This window comes from Capricornis sumatraensis, chromosome 4, assembly GCF_032405125.1.
Source record: "Capricornis sumatraensis isolate serow.1 chromosome 4, serow.2, whole genome shotgun sequence".
NCBI lineage: Eukaryota > Metazoa > Chordata > Mammalia > Artiodactyla > Bovidae > Capricornis > Capricornis sumatraensis.
The window spans coordinates 153,907,490-153,934,215 of record NC_091072.1 but is presented as its reverse complement, the minus strand read 5'-3'; the positions used below and the strand labels follow the sequence as shown (position 1 = coordinate 153,934,215).

Here is a 26,726-nt window from a genome sequence, read left to right as displayed (position 1 = left end):
ATTTGTAAAGGTCTGAATACATACTAGTTTCCAGAGGGTTGTGTCACTCTGCACTCCCCTCATAGGAGTCTTCTTTAATAGACTGGAGACTCGCATGGTAGAACATTGATGAAGTATCAGAAATGGCACTCTGAAAATTCTCCCCTGACTCCAGTCTGGGAGTTGCAGCCCCCAAGCAGTCCCGTGCCCCAGAGGCAGCTCACTGTTACACGGGTCCTTCCAGAGTTACTGTCTGACCCTCTAGAGGTGGGAAGGGAGCAAATAGGTACATGGGGTCTTTTGGGGTTTGTTTTTAAACAAGTAGTGGCATATTACATGTGGCCTACACAGGTGGTGCTAGTTGTAAAGAAGCTGCCTGTTAATGCAGGAGACGTGGGTTTGATCCCTGGGTTGGGAAGGTCCCCTGGAGGAGGGCATGGCAACCCACTCCAGTATTCTTGCCTGGAGAATCCCAGGGACAGAGGAGCCTGGCGGGCTAGTCCACGGGGATACAGAGTTGGACACAACTGAAGCTATTGCGCGCGCGCACACACAGACACACGCACACAGACACACACACACACACACACACTGCCCTGAACCTTGCTTTTCCACTTAAACACAAATCTTGGTGCTGACCACCCATTAGTACATGCAGCACTACCTCAGCCGCTCTCCAGCAACACAGACCCTCTGAACCTCGGTGTACTGAACCCTTCTGCTGATGGACATTGGCTTGTTTCCAGCCATTTGCTTTAAGGTCATTAATAGCCTAGTGTGTGCCCATCTCCCACATGTCTGGGAGCATCTTAGGATGCGTTCCCAGAAGTTGAAACGCTGGGTTTAAGGATTAGTGCATGGGCAGTTTGGATAAGGATTGCCAAGGGTGGATTGTCAAGGATGGGTGGGTTGGTGGCTTCAGCGTCCTGCTCCTTGTTTCTCCAGGGTGATGCTCACAGGGACGCTGTCCGACCGGCAGCCGGCTGAACTCCATCTCTTCCGGAATTATGAGGCTCCAGAGTGTGTTCGGGAGCCTCGATTCAGCCAGAACATTAACCTCAAGCCTCCAACGCATCCTTCAGGTGAAAACCATGTTTGATGCATCTGTGGGAAGTGATTGGCCTGAGAGGCGGCAGGGTGGTGGGTGGGAGACACAGCCTGGCTGCCAGGCACCCCCAGCCCACCACCATCCCGCCCATTGCCCTGGTTTGCCCTCCTGAGTGTATCAGCTGAGGGCAGGCAGAGCTGGGGAGCCATCAGGCTTCAGGCGGGCTGCACCCCACCTTCCACCAAGTATGGCCTGTCCATCCTGTTTCTGAAGCGTCCCTAGCCTCTCCTCTTCACACAGCATGACGTGTACACACACACACACACACACACCCTGAGATTTGAAATGCAGCATCTCTTGTGCCACTGAACCCCCTCCTCCCCTACCCCCAGAGCAGCTGGTGTGGCGGGCAGCCCGAAGCAGTGGGGCAGCCCCCACCTACTTCCGGCCCAGCGGGCGCTTCCTGGATGGTGGGCTGCTGGCCAACAACCCCACGCTAGACGCCATGACTGAAATCCATGAGTACAACCAGGACTTGATCCGCAAGGTGAGAGCCACCATAGATTGGGGGAGCTGGACGTGACTGCCCATGGCACTTTGTTTCTGCAAATCTTACTAAGGACTGACTCCTGGGAGAGCAAATGTCTTTTATTCATGTGATCATTCATCCGTGCCCTTGACAGCAATTTTATCTCACTCTTGAACCTGCTTGGTGTCTGCCCAAAGCACTGTGCTAACAGGGATTCTGAGGTGTAGTCCAGACCAGGTGGTGAAGGGTGTTGATGATCAGTTAACAGCATCTGCTGTTTGTGGGGAGGACCGGTCCATGCCAGTCACAGGCCTAGCCACACTGCCCGGCCTGGAGACACACACTTGCCCTTGGGGTGCTCACATTTAGGGAAGACAGTCCCTAAACAAGCAAACGTCCATCTAAGTGTTTCAAATGCTTATGACCGAGAATGGTGCAGGGCCCAGGAGCATCCCCCGCCCCCAGAGGCCTGGGGGCTCAGAAAGGGCTCACGGAGAAAGGAAGCCCATCCCAAGGCCTTTGGGGAGGGGACAGTGCAGATTCAGTGATCCGGAGGAAAAGAAGCGGCCCTGAGCCCAAGGAGCTTAGTGCAGAGGCAGGCAAGGCCCATGCATGTTAGGAGAGGCAGTGTGGGGCCTGGCTCTGCCCGTGCTTCACTTCAGCCACTGCCTGGGACTGCTGATAGAACCTGCCTGGGACTGTTGTGAGGCTTCCACGGGCTCTTATCTGCAAAGGGTTTAGCACAGTGCTTGACCGTGAGTGTGCTATATCCCTACTGGCTGTGGTTGTCACTGCGGTCAGCACCAAGCCCCAGAGGCAGCCCCACGCTGCAGAGAGACGAGTGCCCTCTAGAGGCCAGATGAAGAAGGGCAGGGAGAGAGAGGGAATCGCTGAGAGACTGTGAGATGGAGAAGGGTCCTCAGACATCACCTGTCTTGGTGGATGAGGAGCTTGGGTAGGTGGGTCACCAAGGTCGCCGAGAAGATTGGCAGCCGAACTTGTTCAGAAGCAAAGCAAAGGAGAAGCTGTGCTTCTGCCATCGGAGTTCTGTCCCCCATCCTATACCCCTGGGTGTCCCCATCCGTGGAAAGGTCCACCAAGGGGAAGGCCCTCTCTGACCTGTCCTGCTCCCACAGGGTCAGGACACCAAGGTGAAGAAGCTGTCCGTTGTCGTCTCCTTGGGGACAGGGAGGTCCCCGCAGGTGCCTGTGACCTGTGTGGATGTCTTCCGACCCAGCAACCCCTGGGAACTGGCCAAGACTGTGTTTGGGGCCAAGGAACTGGGCAGGATGGTGGTGGACTGTGTGAGTATCGCCTCTCCCCAGCCCACTCCCCTCGGGGTCTCAGCCCCAGGATGAGGCTTCCTGTGGGAACCCTGGGTGTCAGGGAGATGGCAGGGCTCTGTGGACCCTCCTTAGCCAGCTCAGAGAAGGGGGGATCCCCAGTACAGAGTCTCAGAGCTGGCAGGACCCTCGGTGACCACCTGCAGCGGGGTTTTCAGTTATTGTTTAGCTGAGGATTCTTTCCTTCACGCATGGCCCATGTGGAAGCCCAAAATGTCAGATGGACAAAAGCTACTGGGGCCGGGAGATGGAGGCCTGTCCACTCAGCCCCTCCACGCTCACCAACCCCAGACCCTGCCGAGCCCCTGTCCCGCCACAGCCCGTGCCGCTCTGATTGCGTAGCTGGAACAGGTACTGCAAGACAGAGCAGTGGGATTTGTCCAGAGTCACCCTGCTGATTGGCAGCTAAGACGCCCTGGGACCTGGGAGCCCGGGCAGGGGCTCTGGGTGCCGCGTGGGCTAAACACTCACAGGGGCCTCTTCTCACCAGTGCACAGATCCGGACGGGCGGGCCGTGGACCGGGCCCGGGCCTGGTGTGAGATGGTCGGCATCCAGTACTTCAGGTGAGGGCTCGGCTGGCCCCAGCCCCCAGGCTAGACTGTCCCTTTCCCCGAGAGGCCGCTCTGTGTCCCAAGCCCACCCCAGTCCTAGCTCTCGTCCCCCAACCCGGGCCGAGTGTCCTGGAGTCCTGACCTCTCCTCCTTGCCGTGGACAGATTGAACCCCCAGCTGGGGACGGACATCATGCTAGACGAGGTCAACGACACGGTGCTGGTCAACGCCCTCTGGGAGACTGAGGTCTATATCTATGAGCATCGGGAGCAGTTCCAGAAGCTCGTCCAGCTGCTGCTCTCGCCATGAGGCTGCCAGGCCCCCAAACCCCCCCTCCGGCTCTCCCCACCACCACCACGCCGCCGCTGGGCAGAGCCGGGCCCAGGCAGCTCTGGGTCCACAGACCCGGCCCGGGGGTGCCGGGCTTCCAGCCTGAGGCTGGTCCTCGGGCCTCTCTCCCCTCGGTCCTTACTTCCTGGCACTTTGTGTCACTCCAGGCTTAGAAAGCCTCGAGCCTCCCTCCGGCCACTCCCTGACTGCCAAGGACGGCCCTCGGGCCCCTTGCCCTGGCGGGTCAAACACTAAGGGTGCCGGGGCCTGTGCCCAACCCTGGCCTCCCCAAGGGCCTCAGGCTCCTCCTGGTCCCTGGGGCTGCACAACCCCTTCCACCCTCGGCCCTCTCCCCTGGGGTGGGGCTCGAGAAACGGGCCGTCACCGCCCCTTCAGGAGGGAACCCTGGAGTGGGGTGTCCCAGTCAACTTTGCCCCTCCACACACCCCAGCCGTCCTCCTGCTCAGATCCATCCCACCCACGAGCTCTCCGTGGCTCTCAAAGGTCGCTCCTGTGACTTCAGTTATTCCTCCCACCAGGAAGTGGTTTATGTGTAGAGCGGGCTCCAGGGGACAGCCCCCGACTGTGAAATAAACGGTTTGATTCCCGTTGGCCTGTGTTGTATGTGTGAGTGGTGTGAGTGTCCCCTGCCCACCAGCCCCCCTCGGCCTTGACCATCGTCCGCCTGGGTCCACACCAGAAGGACAGAAGCTTTGTTTCTCAGGCTCTCCAGGGCGGGGACACCTCTTCCCTTTAAGTCTTCCCAAAACCAGCCTTGAGGGTGTTCAGAGGCGGCAGCCAGGCCCACCTGGCCCACAGTGGAGGGCAAGGGAGAGCCACACTTGCTAGAAGAGGGGCTGAGACCCAGAGTGGGCAAGGTGCTCGGGCATCGTCACACAGTGAGGGAGCAGCTGTGCCCTCAGGCCCGTGTGACTCCCAGGTTTGTGCTGCCCCGTCTCCAGCATGTGGAGGAAGGGGGTGCAGATGGCAGCCGAGGTGGGAGCCTCAGCCCTTGGGGACTCGGGGAAGAGAAGAGGCTGAGAACAGTGAAGGGATGTGGGTGTGTTCCACCCACAGGGAGGGGCTGTCAGGGAGGGTCCAGGGCGGTCACTGCACAGCTCGAGCCCAGTAGGGTGAGCCCTGCCCAGCGTAGACGGGTGGGAGAGTGGGGGGCCCCCCTGAGCACGGGTCCCTGCTGGCCCGGGCAAGGCTCTTCCTGGAGGCGGTGACCTGAGAGAGTGACCATCCACGCGTGCCCACTGGTCCGCGGCTCAGGGGTAAATAATTGAAGGGCAGGCCACATGAACCCACCCGCGTCACAGGATGCCTTCCCCGCCGGGTCTGGTTACACCCCAGATCGCATTCTGACATCCCTGGCTGGTGAATAATTAAGCTGCCACCTCCTCCTCGGCCGGCCCTGCCTTGCTGGGTCCCACTCTGCTGCCTGCTTCACTGCCCGCCAAGCAGTGGCCATCGGAGGGTACTGACCCCCAGCACTCCCAGCCCTGCCAACGCCTCCTGCTCAGTGCCCGGGCACGCCTGCTCCATGGCCCCCGAGATGGACCAGTTCTACAGGTCCACCATGGCCATCTACAAGGTGAGTGCGTGCCCGGTTCGGGCCCCCTCCCAGGGCTCGAAGTTCAGCCGGCTCTGGAAGACAGGGTGAGCGGGGCAGCAGCTTGTTCTGGGAAAGAAGGCCCAGAACCAGGCTGGGCTGAGCTGTGGGTCTGGGGGTGGGGACCCCTGGGGGCAGTTGGCCACTCCAGCCCCAACCTGAGCCTCCCAGAACAGGGGTTCATCCCATGAGTGGCAGGCCTGCTGAGATAGCACTCAACTGGAGCCCCAATTCCCAAACACTGGACGCAGCAGGACAGGACCCAGGGTGGCCTAAGCTGGGAGCAGGGGACCCAAAGAGCCACCTGGACCCCCAGGGTAGAGGAGTCTCTCTCTTTGTCTCTTTCTGTCTAGGTCTCCCTGTCTCTGCCTCTCTGTCTCTCTCTGGTTTCTGAGCCTCACACTCAAACTTCCTACCCCTCTCCACAGAGGTTGCTGCAGTCTCCATAGACATTTATTGAGCACCTCTTGCGTATGGGACCCTTGCAGTGTGTAAACCTCACAACACACCACCAGTGGAGTAGAAAATAATCACTCCATTTGACAAATAAGAAAAATGAGGCCAGAGAGGTGAAACACCTTGCTCAAAGTCATCAAGGGAGGAAGAGGGCCTGCTGGGATTGGAATCAAGACCCAAGTCTTAAATTCATCACGCAGGGCGCTCTCCACTGGCCAGGTGGTGGCTCACGTGACCCAGCCGTAGCCTGGCCCCCGAGGGGCTCTACTCTGAGCAGGGCGAGCTCTGCCTCTGCCCCAGAGGCAGCTGTCAGCGGCCCACAGGTCCTGGACTCAGGGCAGCTTGAGCCATGCCCAGCTGGGCGCGGTGACAGACCGTAGGCTTCAGCCCAGTGGGAGGAGAACCTTCTAGACGCAAGTGCCCACTGGACAGGTGGTGAGTGGGAGATGACCAAGGGGACATTGGCCTGGATCCTGGCCTCTGAGGCCCTTGCAGCTGAGAGCCAGGATTCTGGGTGACTTCAGGGTTCTAAGCGGGCTCTCCCAAGTCAGGCTTCTCACTGGGGCTAAGGGGCACCCGATCCTGAGCCCCATCCTTCATTCCATCTTCTGCTCCCCTCCTCTACCCTCCCTCCCCCTGCCCTCGGACTCCAGAGCATCCTGGAGCAGTTCAACCCCGCCCTGGAGAACCTGGTGTACCTGGGGAACAACTACCTCCGGGCCTTCCACGGTGAGTGCCCGGCCCCACCCACGTGACCGCACCCTCCACTGTAACCTTCGCACCCCCGCGATCGTCGTCCCTACACACTCCCATGCTTCACGGTCACCCTCATGCCCTGCGGCCGGAGACCCCTCCCACACCTTCATGTGCCGGCTAGATGCTCCCAGAGATGCAGTGCCCGGTCCTGCGGGCTCACAGAACCCCAGCCACACACACTTCAGCTGTTGAGCCCACTGCCATACTCAGACCACCTTGGCACCCCCAGTCTGACACCCTGACCAGCCCCCCATCCACTCACCTACAGCCAAACCTCGCCCCTCACTCAGCGCCTGTACAAAGAGCTCCCATCCCCACCATTTCCCGACATCCCCGCCCCCACCCCCAGTGCTAATCAGCAGAGGGTTTTGAGCTCTGGAGCAGATGGACAAGCCGGGGACACACCCAGGGCTGAGGGTCACCCAACCCCTCCCTGCTTTTTAGGACTTCAAAGTCCTTGCACCAGCGACCTGAACCCATGCCACCTCACCACTTTGAGCCTCTACGCCTGAGCCTCCCGACACCCCTGCCCACACCCGCCTTCTGACACACACAGATGCCTGCACCCCCACCCACGACAGACGGGCTCAGGTCCTGCCCCCAGGGAGAGGCCCCCCTCCCCCCCAGCCCCGCTGCTTCTCCGGCCAACGCTACTTCTCCACACACACACACACACACACACACACACACACACACACACACACGGCCCAGGCACCCCTTCCGTCTTCCACCCCGCCCCACCCAGAGCCCCCCCACCAACTCTCCTGACCAAAGGAGAGCCCTCCAGAATGGGGAGTGGGAGCTCACAGAACAGGGCTGCGGCTGGACGCCTCCCTGTCTCCATGCAGCTCTGTCCGAGGCGGCCGAGGTGTACTTCAAGGCCATCCAGAAGATTGGGGAGCAGGCCCTGCAGAGCTCCACCTCGCAGATTCTGGGTGAGGCACGCCCCTTCCCCTATGCTCTGCTGACCTCTGGGGCCTGGGGGACACGCCTCACCGCCCACCTCCTCCTGTTGCCCAGGCTCTGCCTCCTGGGCACCTCCCCTCAGGCCGAGGGCCTGCCTTGCCCCCTATTCTCGGGTCCCAGAGAGGGTTCCTTTTATAGCCTGGCTCTTCCAGGAAGTCCTCCCCAAAGACACAGGCCTTGCAGCCCAAGGGCCCAGCTCCCAGACTGTCCTCTGGAACCCATGCCCCTCCTCACCCCTCCCTGCAGGAGTTCTCCAGGGTAGGACAGGTGCTGCCAGAGTCCCAGAGTCGTGTGGGAAATCCCTGGACTTTGGTCCCAAACCCAGCTTGGGCAGGCCCTTCTGGTGGGAAGCAGGGTGATGCGACAAGCCCCCAACTGAGGCCACTGCCCTCCATGCCTCCAGGTGAGATCTTGGTGCAGATGTCCGACACCCAGCGGCACTTGAACTCTGACCTGGAGGTGGTGGTGAGTCTCAGACTCTGCAGCCCAGAGGGGTCACTCTGGAGAGTGGGCGGCGTTCCGTGGAGGACAAGGGCCCAACCTCCACGCTGTTTCTCAGAGAGGACTCTGGTAACATGACAACTGCAGCTGCCCTTGGGCGCACCTGCCAGGCCCAGGCTCTGCTGGGCACGTTCACCTGCACAGCAATGACCTAGCAGGCGGGTGCATTTCCATCTCCATTTCACAGAGGAGGAAACTCAGTCAGATCTAGTCATTCACCCAAGATTCCAGAGTGAGTGGAGGAGCCAGGAAGAGAGAGGCCCGTCACCCAGGTGCGTCAGGCCCAGGGCCCTGCCCCTACCGGCCTCCCCAACCCCTCCCTCCACTGTTCCAGGGAGCAGCCAGTGATCTGACCTTATCACTCCCAGGAGAAAACGTTTCCACACCCCTGCCACCCACAGAACTAAACTCAGCCACTTGGTAAGGGATTCCTGGCCCTGCTGATCCGGCAGCCTCCCTGGTAGCCCAGTCGCAGCCCAGACCCTCTGAAGAGCTGCCCTCTTGCAGACACGGCCTGGTGTTCCCACCGCAGGCTTCTGTGACACTGTTCTCCAGCTGAGGACCCACTCACCCCTACCCTTGCCGGCCAGCACCGTCATCCCCTCCTCCAGGAAGTCTTTCCTGATACCCAGGCAAGTTCAGTCTCTCCTCCTCTGACACCAACAGATGCTTCTATCTGTTCTTACGCTTCCCTGATGGCTCAAGTAGTAAAGAATCCGCCTTCAAGGCAGGAGACGCAGGTTCCATCCCTGAGTCAGGAAGATCCCCTGGCAGAGGAAATGGCAACCCACTCCAGTATTCTTGCCTGGGAAATCCCATGGACAGAGGAGCCTGGTGGGCTACAGTCCTTGGGGTTGAAAACAGTTAGACATGACTGAGCGAGAACACACACACGTCCATTCTTAGCAAGTGGTGGTGAAGAAAACCAGCTCTGCGCCAGAGCACCTGGGTTCAAAGCCCAGCTCCGCTAGTTGCTGGCTTTGAGACCTTGGACAAGCTACTTAACCTCAGTGCCTCAGTTTATCTGTCTGTGAAATGGAGATAATCGAAACTGCCTCATAGTATTCTTATGAGGATTAAGTATAAGTATAAATTACTGACCCTGGCACCTGTAGCCCTCTATGTGCCTTAGCTATGATTTGAAGCACAACTGATGCCCTGTCTTTACCCCTGCCAAGATTGGGAGTTGTGCCAGGGCTGGGATGTGGTCTTCTCTGTGGCTCCAAGGCCTGGCACGGGGGCCTGGCATGGGGGCCTGGCACCGAGCAGGGCTTTGCTGCCTGGGAAGGAGAGAACAAGCTCTGAAAAGGGAGCAGAGCTGGGCCAGAGGGAGAGGAGAAGAGAGGGCCTTCTGGGGGCGCTGTGGGCCGAGCATGCACAGAGCATGGCATTGGCAGAAGAGAGCTGGGGACGGGTGTGAAGGGCCTTGGGAATCTCAGAAGGAAATTTTAACTAACCGTGACTGCATGGCTCCCAAACGTGTGCGTGGGAAAATGCTGGATGTCCGGGTACAATTTGGGGGCACCATAAAATACTCACCAGTTTGATAGCCATGGCAAAATGGGGAAGAGTTTCATCAGCAGAAAACAAGCATCCACCTCCACTCAATAAAACCATATCCCTGGCCCATTTCCGGGACACCTTGAGGCTTAGTGCTAAGCCTGTGTCATCTCCCAGGCTTGGGCAGGGAGTTACAGAGCATGGACCACCCTGGCAGCCAGTGACTTCCTCTCCTTGTGTCTGATGGCTTGTCACGTCACTCGTGGCACACCTGGGCTGGATAGAGACAAGTGTCACCCAGGCCCACTCTGTAAAGATAGCTGCCCTCTTTGGGTACCGGTGTCTTGGCTGTGACAACAGGGCAGGGCCCCTGGCCAGAGCCACATTGGCCCAACACACCAGAGGCCATCTCCCCCTCGGGCTCATTCATTTGACAGCAATTCATCCCCCTATGCCTGGCACTGCAATGGGCACTGCGGGGGGGATACAGCAGATAAAACCCCCTGCTCTCCCCAAGGGGGAACCAGACAAAACCCAGGACAAATAAGTGAGCATATGTGTGATGGGTTAGATGCAAAATGCGCTATGGGGGACAAGAGAACCTCCATAGGGAGGAGAAAGTGTTGGAGGGATGTGATTTTTAACAGATATTCAAGACAACAGCACTAGAGAGCTGACATTGTGAAGAGACCTGAAGAAGGTAGGGAGCGAGCAGGGAGACGACTGCAGGAAGTGTTCTGGGCAGAGAGGTCAGCACACAGGAAAGCTTGATGAAGCCCGCATGGCTGGAGTGGAGGCATCAAGGGCCAGGGCCGAGATGACCCCTGGCTAACAGGGGCCAGGCCCTGTGGACCTTGTCGGATCTCTGGCCATGCCTCTGAGTGTGCTGAGCAAAGGAATGACAGGACTGTTTTTTGTTGTTTTTTTAAACCAAACCTTTTTTTAAATTGTAACCTAAAATGCAGGCACAGGACTTCCCTGGTGGTCCTGGGGTAAGACTCTGCTTCCAATGCTGGGGGCACGGGCTTGATCCCTGATCAGGGAACTAAGACCCCACATGGCTTGTGGCCAGAAAATAAAATAAAATACCGGCACAAAAAATGTCACGGAACAAATTTGAGCTCAGTGAGTCATCATCAAGCAGGCCGCCTTTGAAACTCCCGTCCTGGTCGGGAACTTGTCAGCCTCCCTGAAGCCCCTCCATGGGCCCCCATCCAATCGCAGACCCTCTCTTCCTCCGAAAATGACCGCTGGTCTGAGACTGCCTTGGGTTTCTTCATAACCGATCTTCCAGTCCTGTGTCCCCAGACACGAGAACTTGTCTTGCTCTCTCTCTCTTTTAAAATACGTTCTTGAGTCTCTTTTAATCCAGTGTTTCCTCCACCATCCTTTTCTTTTCCTTACAATTTATCCATTGGGGACTTTTGACTTGGTTTTCTGAGCATTCCTGGTGCAGCTCAGCTGTTGCTTTGTCCTCTGGATCCAGAGGATGGCTCAGACTCAGGTTCCATCCGTTTGGCATGCCTGGAGGGGATGTGTTTGACTCCTTTGCAATCGTTATTTCGTTGAAGTTGACAGTATCCCCTCTTTGACCAGCAGAAGCCTCTTCAGTCTGGCACGTGAATTCTTTGGCACAACCCTCACAGTTCTGACGGTTTCCTCGCTGCCTAGCCTGACAAGATAGTTCTCGTCTGGTACTTCTGCTGCTCTGCAAATGGAATCAGTCATCTCTCCATGAAGCCCCTTTAAAAATTTTTCTGCTTTTAGTGGAAAGTGATATTCAAGACCATTATCTGCTCACTAGGGGTACCCATTGCTACTGGGTTCATCACTGTTCCTAGACTTTTTCAGTGGCCAATGCTATATATAAAAACATATGTGTATATAATAGATAAGATACATATGCCTAGATACATACACAGATGCATGCATACATAGATACATATATACATTTGTACAAACCACATATATATACACACGTATATATATAAAGATTGAATTCTTCATAATTAATACTGATACTTCCAATGCAGATTTAGCACCGGGTTTTTAGTTAACCTCTTCTCTATTCCACCGGTATATCTTTTGTTCCACATCAAGAGTCCTGATACTCAGGAATTCTCTTGCAATCCATTGGTTAGCACTCCATGCTTTCATTGCTGAGGGTGTAGATTCAATCCCTGGTCAGAGAACTAAGATCCTGCAAGCTGACAGTGTGCCCTTCCTCCAAAAGTCCTGATTCCCAAGCACACAGAAAAAGAAAGAAGAAGAATATCCCACAGTTACCGTTTGCTATATCACATGCTACATAGACACAACAGTCGCTGAATAATGAAACTAATTCTACCACCACCAATATGATTTCTGAAAACAGTTAAAGTCTGTTTTACATTTGCTTTCCGCAGCCTCCCCCGCCCCCTACTTTCAAAGGCATGCTCTGGCGACATTGTGGGTTCTGTTCCAGACCACTGCAAAAAAGCAAATGCCACAGTAAAGTGAGTCACATTTTTTGGTTTCCCGGTGCATATAAAAATTATGTTTGCACAACACTGTAGTCTATTAAGTGTGCAATAGTATTATGTAAAAAAAAAAAAAACCCAACGTACATATCTTAATTTAAAAGTACTTTGTTGCTAAAAATGTTAGCCATCATCTGAGCCTTCAGCAAGTCACAATTTTTTGTGAGAGTAACATCAAAGATCCCTGATCATAGATCACCTTAACAGATTGTGACAATAATAAAGAAAAGTTTGAACTATTGAGAGAATTACTGATGTGTGACACAGAGACATGCAGTGAGTGGATGCTGTTGGAAAGACGGCGCCAGTAAACTTGCTCGACATAAAGTTCCATAAATCTTCAATGTGTGAAAAGCGCCATATCTGCAGCTGTGCTCTGTCCACACTGTCGGACCCAGAGCTGCTGCACCATGCCTGCTCCCCTTTCACCCTCACTGACCCTTGTTTACACATAGCTATACTTTTAATATTCACCTCCAACCCCATGTCCGTGTTTTGACTGGTGTTTTGGTCTTGTTCTCTGATTGTCCCCATGGGAAGGGCTCATGTGAACAATGTTCTGAGTTGTGACACCAAGATAACAGCTGCTCTCCTTGTACTGGGGGAAGTCAGTTTTGCTGGATACAAAGTCCTTGCCTCACATTCCTTCGTTCTTTCCTCTTTCGCTCACTCTCTTCCTCCTCCCCTTTCTTACTTTCTCCTTCTTTCTTTATCTTGCATCTTGAATGTTGCCATTGAGAAGTCTAATAATCTATATTCTCCACTGCAAATCATTTGCTTTTTTCACCTTTGTTGTTGTTGTTCAGTCACTAAATTGTGTCTGACTCTTTGCAAACCCACGAACTGCAGCCCACCAGGCTTCCCTGTCTTCTCCTATCTCCCGTAGTTTGCTCAAACTCGTGTCCATTGAGTCATGAGTCATGAGTGATGCCATCCAACCATCTTTTTTGCCTTCAGTTCAGTTCAGTTCAGTCACTCAGTCGTGTCCGACTCTTTGCGACCCCATGAATCGCAGCACGCCAGGCCTCCCTGTCCATCACCAACTCCCGGAGATCATTCAGACTCACGTCCATCGAGTCCGTGATGCCATCCAGCCATCTCATCCTCTGTCGTCCCCTTCTCCTCCTGCCCCCAATCCCTCCCAGCATCAGAGTCTTTTCCAATGAGTCAACTCTTTGCATGAGGTGGCCAAAGTACTGGAGTTTCAGCTTTAGCATCATTCCTTCCAAAGAACACCCAGGACTGATCTTTAGAATGGACTGGTTGATCTCCTTGTAGGCCAAGGGACTCACAAGAGTCTTCTCCAGCACCACAGTTCAAAAGCATCAATTCTTCGGTGCTCAGCTTTCTTCACAGTCCATCTCTCACATCGATACATGACCACTGGAAAAACCGTAACCTTGACTAGACGGACCTTTGCTGGCAAAGTAATGTCTCTGCTTTTCAACATGCTGTCTAGGTTGGTCATAACTTTCCTTCCAAAGAGTAAGCGTCTTTTAATTTCATGGCTGCAATCACCATCTGCAGCGATTTTGGAGCCCCCCAAAATAAAGTCTGACACTGTTTCCACTATTTCCCCATCTATTTCCCATGAAGTGATGGGACCAGATTCCATAATCTTAGTTTTCTGAATGTTGAGCTTTAAGCCAACTTTTTCACTCTCGTCTTTCACTTTAATCAAGAGGCTTTTTAGTTCCTCTTCACTTTCTGCCATAAGGGTGATGTCAAATGCATATCTGAGGTTATTGATATTTCTCCTGGCAATCTTGATTCTAACTTGTGCTTCTTCCAGCCCAGCATTTCTCATGATGTACTTTGCATATAAGTTAAATAAGCAGGGTGACCCCAATTTTTTTTCTTTTTCTTCAAGTCTAGTTATTTTTCCAGAATATATCTTGATATTGGTCAATCTGGGACAATATTCTTTGTTATGTGCACTCTTTCAATATGTAGTTTGATATCTTTTTTCTTTAATTACAGGTTTTTAGAAAATTTTTTGTTCTTTCTTTGCATTTCTTTCTCAGGGACTCTTATTATCTGTATGTTTTGCGACTTAGCAGCAGCAGCATGTTAATACCTTTGTAGCTTATCTTCAGTATTGGTCTCTTCCTCTTGGCTGAATGGAGCCCAGATAACATACAGATGAGACTGGAATTTTGGGGAAGGTCTGGGCAGGAATATATATCTGGGAGTCGGCAGCCTGTGGATTGCATGAGGTCACCATGTAGACAGGGAAGGGAAGAGGCCCACGGCCTGAGCCCCAGGGCAACTCAACCTTCGGGGAGCAGAGAGATGAGGGGGAATCAGAAAAAGATGGAGAAGAGCAGTCAGGGGGCAATGCAAGGGAAACAAGGACGGGGGGTGGGCTGCAAGCTGAGGGAGGAAGGTGTCTCAGGAAGAGGGAGTGGTCAGCCGTGTCTGATGATGACGACAGGAGAAGTTGGGTGAGTCCTGAAAACTGATCATGGGACTTAGTGATGCAGATGGAATCCTGGTGATTTTGACAGCACTCTTGTGGGTGTAGTTGGTGGGGCCATAACCTGATGGAGGGTGTTCAAGAGAAAATGGGAGGAGGAAAGTTGTGGTCAGCCCACAGAGACAGTTCTTTGATAGGGGTTTTTCCTGTATCAGTGGATTCAGTTGCTGGACTTCCTCGACACGTGGAACTTACAGGGCACGTTCATGACAGCGGGTCTGCTCTCATCTTCTGTACGGAGGAGCTCACAGGACCTGCTAATGGAGCATGTCCCATGGGGAGGGGAGCAGGGACCGCAGTCTCTGTTAGATTTGCTGGGAACTTTCAGCACGTGCTGGAGTAGGCAACTTCCTTGTTTCAGAAGCACCTGCTTAATTATAGGCAGCCCTCTGGTTCCCCAAGAGCAAGAGCTCAAAGGTGTCTTCCAGGATCAAACTTCTTATTAGATCCATTTCTTTAGGAGCTTGATGATGACTTTCCATTAACCCAGTGGTGCCGGCGCCCTGTCTGACTGAGGCATCCTGGGTCTGTGTCCTCTACACGCTCGGCGATCACAGCCAAGCCCTGGTAATGGGAAGAACTGCAATCCACCTGTCCTGCCCGAACACTCATTTCCGTGGTGTGACTCAGTTCCTACGTGACTGGAAGCAGAAGGAGCTGTATCCTATGACATGGGAGTGGCTTATTCAGAAGTGATGTCTCCTAAGCATTGAGGAAGGGAACAGCGCTAACAGAAATAAGAAGAAGGGGAAAGCCCCCAACCTGTCACTGCAGTGACAGCAAGAGCCCTTTAAGCTGTATCTTAAGAACATTTTAAAAGAGCTCCTGAACCCAGGCCTCCCTGGGGAGAGCAGGAGCTCCGAGCCTCCTGGGACTCTAAGCTGGGAGCAGATGTCACCACTTCCCACGCTCACCGTGGTGGCAGCCCCACCGCCTCCTGTATTGCCTCGGCATGCCAGCTCTGCAGTAATTAAGGTGTTGCCGGAGTGTCCTTTCTGTTGGTTCCGCGCATTTCTCATCTTTTCCATGGCCTTTGTGTGGTTCGAGTTCATCCCTCCAGTGCCATTCGCTGCCTCTATTAGTGCTCTGGTTGCCAGGGTTTCGAGGGTCTGCCCCAACCTGCATCTTCCATAAGCCCTGTCTATATATTGGGTGATTTTGCCAGATGTGGGAATTTTCAGGAACATACATCTTGTGTTTGAGCAGAAACCTTGACCTGGGACGTCCCACAGGTACAGATCGGAAGTCTCCCTTCCTTATTGCCTAGATCCAGCAAAAAAGGGCCCCTCTGGGGCAGAAACAGGGACTCAGAGCAGCTTGAAATACTCCCACCCCCAGCACACACACTGACAGCCACAATCAGGGATGTAAGGCCTGGTCAGACCCAAGGAGGTCACACCCAAGCTCCCTTAAAGACTGGTTAACAAGATTTCAGAAACAACTGTGGAAGAAACACTGATAACTTTTACAATTTGCTGGCCTTTCTGATTATCAGCATTCCTGAGGGACAGAGCTCCTACAGTATAGCCTGGGGACCCCTGGGGCAGGAGGCAGGATCCACCAAGGGTTCCTGAGCAGGGGTTCCCCAGGGAAAGGCCGGGAAGACAGAGAAGGCTGAGCAGAGGTGGAAGGGTCCCCCGAAGTGGCAGTGGTCAGTCTGAACCTGAGAACAAAGGGGGCAGCTGGGAAGATTTAGGTGCAATGTCCCAACAACACTGAGTGACCCAGGGAGCGCTGATAGGGACAAAGGGGAACATGCCAGCTGATCACCAAGGCTCACAGAATTCAAGTTCATTGGGTTCTAGAGCTGGACCCTAGCGAGCATCTGGCCAAAATTTCCCATTACAGGTGGGGAAACAGAGGCCCAGAGAGGGACAGCAACTCATCCAAAGTTACAGAGCAAATTGGAGGAAGAACTAAACTTCTAGAATGAAGCCCTTCTGAGCCTGAGCCCAATAACCCTCCTGGTCCTCCTGGTCACCTGCCATGGGAAGCTGCCACTCCTGTGAACCGTTGTGAGCACTTTTGCTGGGCCATGCTCACCCCACAGTGCCAGGAATACAGAGACGGGACATACCTGGTTCCTGCTGCTCCCACAAATGGGGCTGTGACCAGGGGCCCAGCAACAAATTCCATCCTACAGCTGGAGGAATGAAATTTGGTCATTACCAAAGAAGTTGTACAGATTTTAGAAACAAAATGCAAGAGTAGTGGATTCTGCCTAAGGAGTCAGGAGGGCCTCCCAGCAGAGGTGGTAGGGAAGCTGGTATTTGAAAATTGGTAGGTGTAATCAAGGCACGGAGAAACGGAAGGTATCACACATTTATGGAGGGTGTGTTTCAAGCCAGGTACTGCATTAAATATTTTGTATGTCTAATTGTTTAATCCTGCATCCAACCAGGTTTCTTGTTATACCCATTTCTCTGATGGTTCGTCAGGAGCCCGGTGTGTCAGGAGCAGAGTGGTCGGTGGAACACCGGGGCCGGGGTATGATTGGGTCGCCCTGATCAACCCCACCCTGCACTCCACACAGGTGCAGACGTTCCATGGAGACCTCCTGCAGCACATAGAGAAGAACACCAAGCTGGACATGCAGTTCATCAGAGTGAGTCTGGCACCCACCCGGGCACCCCCGGCCCATCGCCAGCAGGCCTGCCTCTCCCCACTTGACAGGTGGGCACACTGAGCCAGTGCTGGGCACTGACTGGCCCCAGGTTGTACACGTTCCCAGCTGAGCGCCCTGCCCCTGTCCAGTGCTCTGGCCCACAGGCCAGGTGCCTTGAGCCCTTTGACATGGGGGTCTCCCTCCTCTCTCCACCCCATCCAAGGACAGCCGCCAGCACTACGAGATGGAGTACCGCCACCGAGCCGCCAGCCTGGAGAAGAGCATGTCCCAGCTGTGGCGAATGGAGCGCAAGAGGGACAAGAACGCACGGGAGATGAAGGTGCAGGGGCTAGGGACGACCCCGGGCTTCTCAGGGATCGGCGACACCCACCCGAGCTCCCCCACCAGCACCGGCCCTACTCCACCAGTGTGGTTTGCCCCACCCCGAGTGGTGAGCATAGCTGGAGGGGCCAGCCGGCCCTGGCGGGCATCCCTGGTCCCAGGGACACCGTCAGCACCGCTCCTTGCCTAGTCACTGTGTGGCCCCCCTCTCATTCCCTCGGCTTCCCCGCCTTCTCCTAGTTCACTGGGAAAACCTGAGGTCCTCAGTCACGCCGCCCCTAATCACGGTGCAAAGGCGTGACCCACCAGCAGCCCCGTCACTCTCCCCCGCACACGCACCTCCTGCCCCCGGCTAAGCCCAGCCCCTCCTCCCTAGGTCAGGGCCCCATGCCTGGCCTCTGTCTCCAAGACCTTATCTCCTCTCCTGCCTCCTCTCCTGGCTCCTTTACTAAGCTCATCTCTCTCCTCTTGGGAATCTTTCCTCCCAACCAGGGGGTTATTAATCCATTAATTTGCATTTTCATTAAACTGGCTTTCCTAGGCCTCACTTCTGGGCTCAGCCCTGTGCTCGGTTCTGGGGACAGAGGGGTGGCTCAGACACCAGCCCGACCTGGGAGAAGTGCCCTCGGGCTGGAGGGCAGGCAGAGCCCAGACTCACAGGAGAGGGCAGGCTCCGAAGTGAGAGTGGGGGCTGGGTGCTCATGGAAGGCCTCCAGGAGGAGGTGGCTGGTTCACGACGGAGAGGGAGGCCTCAGACAGCTGGCACTCGGGGCTGGATGAGAGACCCATCCCTGAATTCCCTTTCCCCCAGGAGAGCGTGAACCGGCTGCACGCGCAGATGCAGGCCTTCGTGTCTGAGAGTCAGCGGGCCGCTGAACTGGAGGAGAAGCGGCGCTACCGCTTCCTGGCCGAGAAGCACCTGCTGCTTTCCAACACCTTCCTGCAGTTTTTTGGCCGGGTGAGCTGGGGCTGGGGAAGCACTAACGGAACCTTCTAGGGGCTGTGCTTTCTGTGGGACGGCTGTGCACAGGAATTCCCCTCCCTCTCTCCCCGTCCCCTTCTTTCCTTCCACTATGTAGATATTAGATATTTATTTCATTTATTTACTCTTTTTCTTTATTTGTATCATCAGATGGTCATTCATTTATTGTCTTTTTGTTTGTTTGCCTCACTGCATGGTATGCAGAATCTTAGTTCCCCGACCAGGGATTGAACCTGTGCCCCCTGCATTGGAAGCTCAGAGTCTTAGCCACTAGGGCATCAGGGAAGTCCCGATTTCTCTGTGGCCTTGTTTAATTTCTCTTTCCATTTCCCTGTATTCTTCTTTAGTCTCCCAAATACTGCACCCTGGGTGCCAATTCGGGCAAGTGATTTCAGACCTGAGTCTTATTTTCTTATCTGGAAAAGAAGGGAAATAATTGCCCCTGCAGAAGGTTGGCACAAGGATGGAGCTTGGCATAGGCGGGAGCCCAGTGGGATTAGGGCCTGCTGCCCCTGCTCTCTTCCCTCTAAAGATGAAAACAAAGGCTGCCATTCAGGAGACCCGACTCCTTGCGGTCAGCTGCCCCCAGCAGCCAGCAGCCACCTCCCGCCTCTCCACCTCAGCGTCCTCACCTTGCCAGGCCCTCTCTGAGTCTCTGGTTCTGAGCCCAGGGGCCCTCTGGTGCTGAGCGGAGGTAGGAGGCATGAATGGATTCAGTGACTAATTCCCGCCCTGGCTGACATCCTCAGTTGTCACCACCACACCCAGCCCTCGACTCAGGGCTGGGCCTTCTCCCATATCCCTCCTCTCATTGAGTGATCCTCTGGGGATGAGCTGCTGCTTCCTCCTCTTTTAAAAATATTTGTTTATGTATTTATTTGGCTGCTCCGGGTCTTAGTTGGGGCCTGTGGAATCTTTAGTTGTGGCGTGTGACCTCTTAGTTGCAGCATGTGAGATCTATTAACAGTTCCCTGATCAAAGATTGCTTCCTTCGCCAGTGCATCCATCACGGATGACTGGCAATGGAAGCAAGATCCGAAGCTGTAAAGAGTAATATTGCACAGGAACCTGGAATGTTAGGTCCATGAATCAAGGCAAATTGGAAGTGGTCAAACAGGAGATGGCAAGAGTGAACGTCGACATTCTAGGAATCAGCGAACTAAAATGGACTGGAATGGGTGAATTTAACTCAGATGACCATTGTATCTATTACTGTGGGCAGGAATCCCTTAGAAGAAATGGAGTAGCCATCATAGTCAACAAAAGAGGCTGAAATGCAGTACTTGGATGCAGTCTCAAAAATGATAGAATGATCTCTGTTCGTTTCCAAGGCAAACTATTCAATATCATGGTAATCCAAGTCTATGCCCCAACCAGTAATGCTGAAGAGCTGAAGTTGAACAGTTCTATGAAGACCTACAAGACCTTTTAGAATTAACACCCCAAAAAGATGTCCTTCTCATTATAGGGGACTGGAATGCAAAAGTAGGAAGTCAAGAAACACCTGGAGTAACAGGCAAATTTGGCCTTGGAGTACAGAATGAAGCAGGGCAAAGGCTAACAGTGTTTTGCCAAGAGAATGCACTGGTCATAGCAAACACCCTCTTCCAACAACACAAGAGAAAACTCTACACATGGATATCACCAGATGGTCAACACTGAAATTAGATTGATTATATTCTTTGCAGCCAAAAGATGGAGAAGCTCTATACAGTCAGCAAAAACAAGACCAGGAGCTGACTGTGGCTCAGATCATGAACTCCTTATTGCCAAATTCAGACTTAAATTGAAGAAAGTAGGGAAAACCACTAGACCATTCAGGCACGACCTAAATCAAATCCCTTATGATTATACAGTGGAAGTGACAAATAGATTTAAGGGACTAGATCTGATAGGCAGAGTGTCTGATGAACTATGGATGGAGGTTCTTGACACTGTACAGGAGATAGGGATCAAGACCATCCCCAAGAAAAAGAAATGCAAAAAAGCAAAATGGCTGTCTGGGGAGGCCTTACAAATAGCTGTGAAAAGAAAAGAAGCAAAAAGCAAATGAGAAAAGGAAAGATATACTCATTTGAATGCAGAGTTCCAAAGAATAGCAAGGAGAGATAAGAAAGACTTCCTGAGTGATCAATGCAAAGAAATAGAGGAAAACAACAGAATGGGAAAGACTAGAGATCTCTTCAAGAAAATTAGAGATACCAAGGGAACATTTCATGCAAAGATGGGCCCGATAAAGGACAGAAATGGTATGGACCTAACAGAAGCAGAAGATATTAAGAAGAGGCGGCAAGAATACACAGAAGAACTGTACAAAAAAGATCTTCATGACCTAGATAATCACAATGGTGTGATCACTAATCTAGAGCCAGACATCTTGGAATGTGAAGTCAAGTGGGCCTTAGGAAACATCACTATCAACAAAGCTAGTGGAGGTGATGGCATTCCAGCTGAGCTATTTCAAATCCTAAAAGATGATGCTATGAAAGTGCTGCACTCAATATGTCAGCAAATTTGGAAAACTCAGCAGTGGCCACAGGACTGGAAAAGGTCAGTTTTCATTCTAATCCGAAAGAAAGGCAATGCCAAAGAATGTCAAACTACCACACAATTGCACTCATCTCACACGCTAGTAAAGTAATGCCCAAAATTCTCCAAGCCAGGCTTCAGCAATACGTGAACCGTGAACTCCCTGATGTTCAAGCTGGTTTTAGAAAAAGCAGAGGAACCAGAGATCAAATTGCCAACATCTGCTGGATCATGGAAAAAGCAAGAGAGTTCCAGAAAAACATCTATTTCTGCTTTATTGGCTATGCCAAAGCCTTTGACTGTGTGGATCACAATAAACTGTGGAAACTTCTGAAAGAGATGGGAATACCAGACCACCTAATCTGCCTCTTGAGAAACCTGTATGCAGGTCAGGAAGCAACAGTTAGAACTGGACATGGAACAACAGACTAGTTCCAAATAGGAAAAGGAGAATGTCAAGGCTGTACATTGTCACCCTGCTTATTTAATGTATATGCAGAGTACATCATGAGAAACGCTGGACTGGAAGAAACACAAGCTAGAATCAAGATTGCTGGGAAAAATATCAATAACCTCAGATATGCAGATGACACCACCCTTATGGCAGAAAGTAAAGAACTAAAGAGCCTCTTGATGAAAGTGAAAGAGGAGAGTGAAAAAGTTGGCTTAAAGTTCAACATTCAGAAAATGAAGATCATGGCATCTGGCACCATCACTTCATGGCAAATAGATGATAAAACAGTTGAAATAGTGGCAGACTTTGTTTTTTAGGCTCCAAAATCACTGCAGATGGTGACTGCAGCCATGAAATTAAAAGACCCTTGCTCTTAGGAGGGAAAGTTATGACCAACTAGACAGCATATTAAAAGGAAGAGACATTACTCTGCCAACACAGGTCTGTCTAGTCAAGGCTATGGTTTTTCCAGTAGTCACATATGGATATGAGAGTTGGACTATAAAGAAAGCTGGGTGCAGAAGAATTGATGCTTTTGAACTGTGGTGTTAGAGAAGACTCTTGAGAGTCCCTTGGACTGCAAGGAGATCCAGCCAGTCCATCCTAAAGGAAATCAGTCCTGAATATTCATTGGAAGGACTGATGCTAAAGCTGAAGCTCCAACACTTTGGCCACCTGATGGGAAGAGCTGACTCATTTGAAAAGACCATGATGCTGAGAAAGATTGAAAGCGGGAGGAGAAGGGGATGGCAGAGGATGAGGTGGTTAGATGGCATCACCAACTCAATGGACATGAGTTTGAGTAAACTCTGGGAGCTGGCGATGGACAGGGAGGCCTGGCGTGCTGCAGTCCATGGGGTTGCAAAGAGTTGGACACAACTGAGTGACTGAACTGAACTGAACTGATCAAGGATTGAACCTGGGCCCCCTACACTGGGAGTGCAGTCTTAGCTGCTGAACCACCAAGAAGTCCCTTCTTCCTTTCAACAGTTTTATTGAGATATAATTCACACACCATGCATGTCACCCATTTAATGCATATAGTTCAATGGTGTAGTATATTCACAGAGTTGTGCATCCATGCCACAAGGGTTTTTGGTTTAATATTTATTTATTTGGCTGCATCGGGTCATGCTTGTGGCATGTGGTATCTTTGGGAGTGCAGAGTCTTAGCCACTGGGGCCACCAGGGAAGTCCCATCACATTCAAGCTCAGAGCATTTAATTAGCCCTTAAAGAACCCCGGTACCCCTTCCTGGTCATTTCTCAATCCTCCCATTTCCCCTTGCCTTAAGCAACCATCAGTCTACCTTCTGTCTCTATAGATTTACCTCTTCTGGCCATTTCGTGCTTTCCTGGCAGCTCAGCTGCTAAAGAATCTGCCTGCAATGCTGGAGACCTGGGTTTGATTCCTGGGTTGGGAAGATCATATGAAAGGAATCATGCAATATCTGGCCCTCTGTGACTGGCTTCTGTCACTAAGCATCATGTTTTCAAGTCCATTGGTTGTTGGAGCTTGTATCCACACACCAGTCCATTTTACTGCCAAATAGAATCCCATCATCTGCATATACCACATTTATTTATCCATTCATCAGTTGATGGACAGCTGGCTTGTTTCTGTGGTTTGGCTATTATGAATGATGCTGCTATGGGTATCCATGTAAAAGTTTTTCTGTGGATGTGTGTTTTTCATTTCTCATGGGTATATAGGAGTGGAATTTCTGGGTCATATGGTAACTCTGTTTAAGGAACTCTAGAGGAACTTCCAGATTCTTTTACCATTTTATATTCTTACCAGCAGTTTATGAGGTTTCTAATTTGTCCACATCCTTGTGAACACTTGTTGGCACTTTTTTTAAAAAATTTATTTATTTACTTATTTTGGATTGTTCTGGGTCTTCGCTGCTGCAGGCTGGCTTTCTCTAGTAACACTGAATGGGTGCTACTCCTCACCGCAGCACACGGGCTTCTCTTTGGGTGGTTTATCTTGTTGCGGAGCATGGACGCTATGGCATGTGGGATCTTCCCAGAGCAGGGATCAAACCTGTGTCCTACTGCATTGGCAGGCAGATTCTTAACCACTGGGCCACCAGGGAAGCCCCTGGGGCTTTTTGATTATAGCCATCCTAGTAAGTGTGGAGTGGTATCTCATTGTGGTTTTGATCTGCACTTCCCTGATGGCTGATGATGCAGAGTATCTTTCACGTACTTGTTCAGTTAAGTCGCTCAGTCGTGTTTGACTCTTTGTGATCCCATGGACTGCAGCCTGCCAGGTTTCCCTGTCCATCAGCAACTCCCAGAGCTTGCTCAAACTCATGTCCATCAAGCTGGTGATGCTGTCCAACCATCTTATCCTCTGTAGTCCCCTTCTCCTCCCGCCTTCGGGGTCTTTTCCAAGGAGTCAGTTCTTCGCATAAGCTAGCCAAAGTATTGGAGTTTCAGCTTCAGCATCAGTCCTTCCAATGAAAATTCAGGACTGATTTCCTTTAGGATGGACTGGTTGGATCTCCTTGCAGTCCGAGGGACTCTCAAGAGTCTTTTCCAACACCACAGTTCAAAAGCATCAATTCTTCAGCACTCAGCTTTCTTTATATTCCAACTCTCACATGCATACATGACTACTGGAAAAACCATAGATTTGACTAGATGGACCTTTGTTGGCAAAGTAATGTCTCTGCTTTTTAATATGCTGTCTAGGCTGGTCATAGCTTTTCTTCCAAAAAGCAAGCGTCTTTTAATTTCATGGCTGCAGTCACCAACAGAAGTGATTTTGAAGTCCCCCCCACCAAAAAAAATAAAGTCTGTCACTGTTTCCATTGTTTCCTCATCTATCTGCCATGAAGTGTTGGGACCAGATGCCATGATCTTCATTTTTTGGGTGTTGAGTTTTAACCCAGCTTTTTCACTCTCCTCTTTCACTTTCTCAAGAGGCTCTTTAGTTCTTCTTTGCTTTCTGCCATAAGGGTGGTGTCATCTGCGTATCTGAGGTTATTGATATTTCTCCCTGCAATCTTGATTCCAGCTTGTGCTTCATCCAGCCCCGCATTTCTCGTGATGTACTCTGAATATAGGTTAAATAAGCAGGGTGACAATATACAGCCTTGACATACTCCTTTCCCAATTTGGAACCAGTCTGTTGTTCCATGTCCTGTTCTAACTGTTGCTTCTTGGCCTGCATACAGGTTTCTCAGGAGGCAGGTCAGGTGATCTGGTTTTCCCATCTCTTGAAGAACTTTCCAGTTTGTTATGATCTACACAGTCAAAGGCTTTGGCGTATCAATGAAGCAGATGTTTTTCTGTAAGTCTCTTGCTTTTTCGATGATCCAACCTACTTGTTGGCCATGTATATATCTTCTTTGGAAGGAAACTCCTCTTTCTGCCTGTATTCTGAACGGTTAACTCCAGCATTAAGAGGAGAGTTGACCTCTCCATTGGCTGCTTCCTGCTGAGTGATCACCTCTCAGGAGGAAGCAGTTGATTGAATGAACCAGACTTCCCGTAGGTATGGGGGAATATGTAGCATGTTTTCTGAGCCAGCTGGGCTTTAGGACATACAAGATCTAACTCCTAAGACAGTTAAATATAAATATATACCTGCTAACTATTTCTATATGCAGAATGCACAAGACTTGAAAGAACTCTAGGTGTCAAAGCTCAATAAGGGGTCTTTCTCCTGTCTCCAGTGATCAGCCCTTGCTTAGCCCAAGTCTAATCAATAACACGCCTTTATACCCTGGGTTTATCACAGTTGTGCAAGTAGATCTCCAGGATAAGTACCTAGAAATGGGATTAGTGTGTCCAGGAATGGAAACATTGGCTATACCAATATATTTCCACCAGCAAGGGCGGAGATTCCCTATTTCCTTGACAACAGTGATCTTCACTAATCAGAAAGGTTAAAATGGTATCTCGGTGTAGTTTTACATTACACTTGTCTTATAAGTGAGATTGACATCTTTTCATGTTTCAGAGCCATTTGATTTCCTTTACTGTGACAGGTCAGTATCTTCTCTTCCATTTTTCTTATGAATTTGTAGGAACTCTTGATATGTTACTGAAAGTAACCTTTTCTTGGTGACATTTTCCCAATTTGTCATTGATCACTTGATTTTGCTTATTGTGAGTTTTGCCATGATAAAAAAATATTTTTAGTTCGATTTACCCATCTTCTATGTTTAGGGGAGTTGTCTCATACTTAGAATGGCTTTCGCTCTCTGTTATGATTTTTTTAATTCTCCCATGGTCTCCTCTATGTTTCTTCCCAACCACTGACTAAACTGTCTAAATGCAGGGCTGAGGGGAGCCAGTCAAGTTGAGTCTTGTCCAGGCCAAGATTCTGAGACTCCCCTAGTACCCTGGCAGGTGCTCTCAGATTGGACAAAAACCCTTCCCTATGGTAAGCAAAATTGTATGCTCTTGCTTTGCTTACTGCCTCCAAAACAAGTGTACAAAGGCCTTTGGCATTTTGTCTTCCTGTTGTTTTGCTAATTAATTATGCAAGGCAAAGAGGGGGTGGACACCTAGTGACCAACTGAACTAGTTGTTCCTGTGACGGGAGCTCTGTTTTGCTGCCTGAGATCAGATTTTGAGCAACTGGGCCAGACTGAAGGGAACAATCATTGAAAAGTACAGTCACAGGGAGGGAGGTGGGAGGGGGGTTCATGTTTGGGAACACATGTAAGAATTAAAGATTTTAAAATTAACAAAAATAAAATAAAATAAAATAAAACCAATTTGAACAAAAAAAAATAAAAAAATTTCAAAAAAAAAAAAAAGAAAAGAAAAGTACAGTCACAGGAAGCTTCCTCGGGATAGACAAGTAAGTACAAGCCACTCCACTGCTTACTGGATGTGAGACCTTGAGACAGTCATTAACTGCTCTGACCCTCAGCATCTTCTTCTGTAATAATGACACCTACCCCTCAGGCCATTGGGAGAATCTAGTAAGATAATGGAAAGTGAAAGTGAAGTCGCTCAGTCGTGTCGGACTCTTTGCCACTCCGTGGACTGTAGCCTACCAGGCTCCTCTGTCCATGGGATTTTCCAGGCAATAGTACTGGAGTGGATTGCCATTTCCTTCTCCAGGGGATCTTCCTGACCCAGGGATCGAACCTGGGTCTCCTGCATTGTAGACAGATGCTTTACCACCTGAGCCACCAGGGAAGTCCTAAGAAAATGGAAAGTGAAGTGAAAGTGAAGTCGCTCAGTCGTGTCCGACTCTTTGCGACCCCTGGGACTGTAG

General features: G+C 51.5%; 2 protein-coding genes and 1 non-coding gene across 4 annotated transcripts in view; 2 read left to right on the top strand and 1 right to left on the bottom strand.

Annotated features, from left to right (window-relative positions):
• Positions 1-4,330, top strand: part of PLA2G6 (phospholipase A2 group VI) — a 44,874-nt gene extending 40,544 nt beyond the window's left edge. For both annotated transcript variants that reach the window (XM_068970190.1, XM_068970189.1), the window contains 5 exons: positions 925-1,061; positions 1,420-1,574; positions 2,693-2,860; positions 3,390-3,463; positions 3,616-4,330. In XM_068970190.1, the coding sequence (XP_068826291.1) occupies positions 925-1,061; positions 1,420-1,574; positions 2,693-2,860; positions 3,390-3,463; positions 3,616-3,760 (679 nt within the window). In that variant the 3' untranslated portion in view covers positions 3,761-4,330. The remainder of the gene's footprint in view (positions 1-924; positions 1,062-1,419; positions 1,575-2,692; positions 2,861-3,389; positions 3,464-3,615) is intronic.
• A 997-nt stretch (positions 4,331-5,327) lies between these two features.
• Positions 5,328-26,726, top strand: part of BAIAP2L2 (BAR/IMD domain containing adaptor protein 2 like 2) — a 29,332-nt gene continuing 7,933 nt past the window's right edge. The window contains exons 1-7 of the mRNA XM_068972133.1: positions 5,328-5,378; positions 6,506-6,581; positions 7,457-7,543; positions 7,978-8,039; positions 17,104-17,175; positions 17,399-17,515; positions 18,329-18,475. Coding sequence (XP_068828234.1) covers positions 5,328-5,378; positions 6,506-6,581; positions 7,457-7,543; positions 7,978-8,039; positions 17,104-17,175; positions 17,399-17,515; positions 18,329-18,475 — 612 coding nt within the window. The remainder of the gene's footprint in view (positions 5,379-6,505; positions 6,582-7,456; positions 7,544-7,977; positions 8,040-17,103; positions 17,176-17,398; positions 17,516-18,328; positions 18,476-26,726) is intronic.
• TRNAC-ACA (transfer RNA cysteine (anticodon ACA)) lies at positions 26,575-26,647 on the bottom strand. The gene has a single exon. It is a non-coding gene; the product is annotated as a tRNA-Cys (tRNA).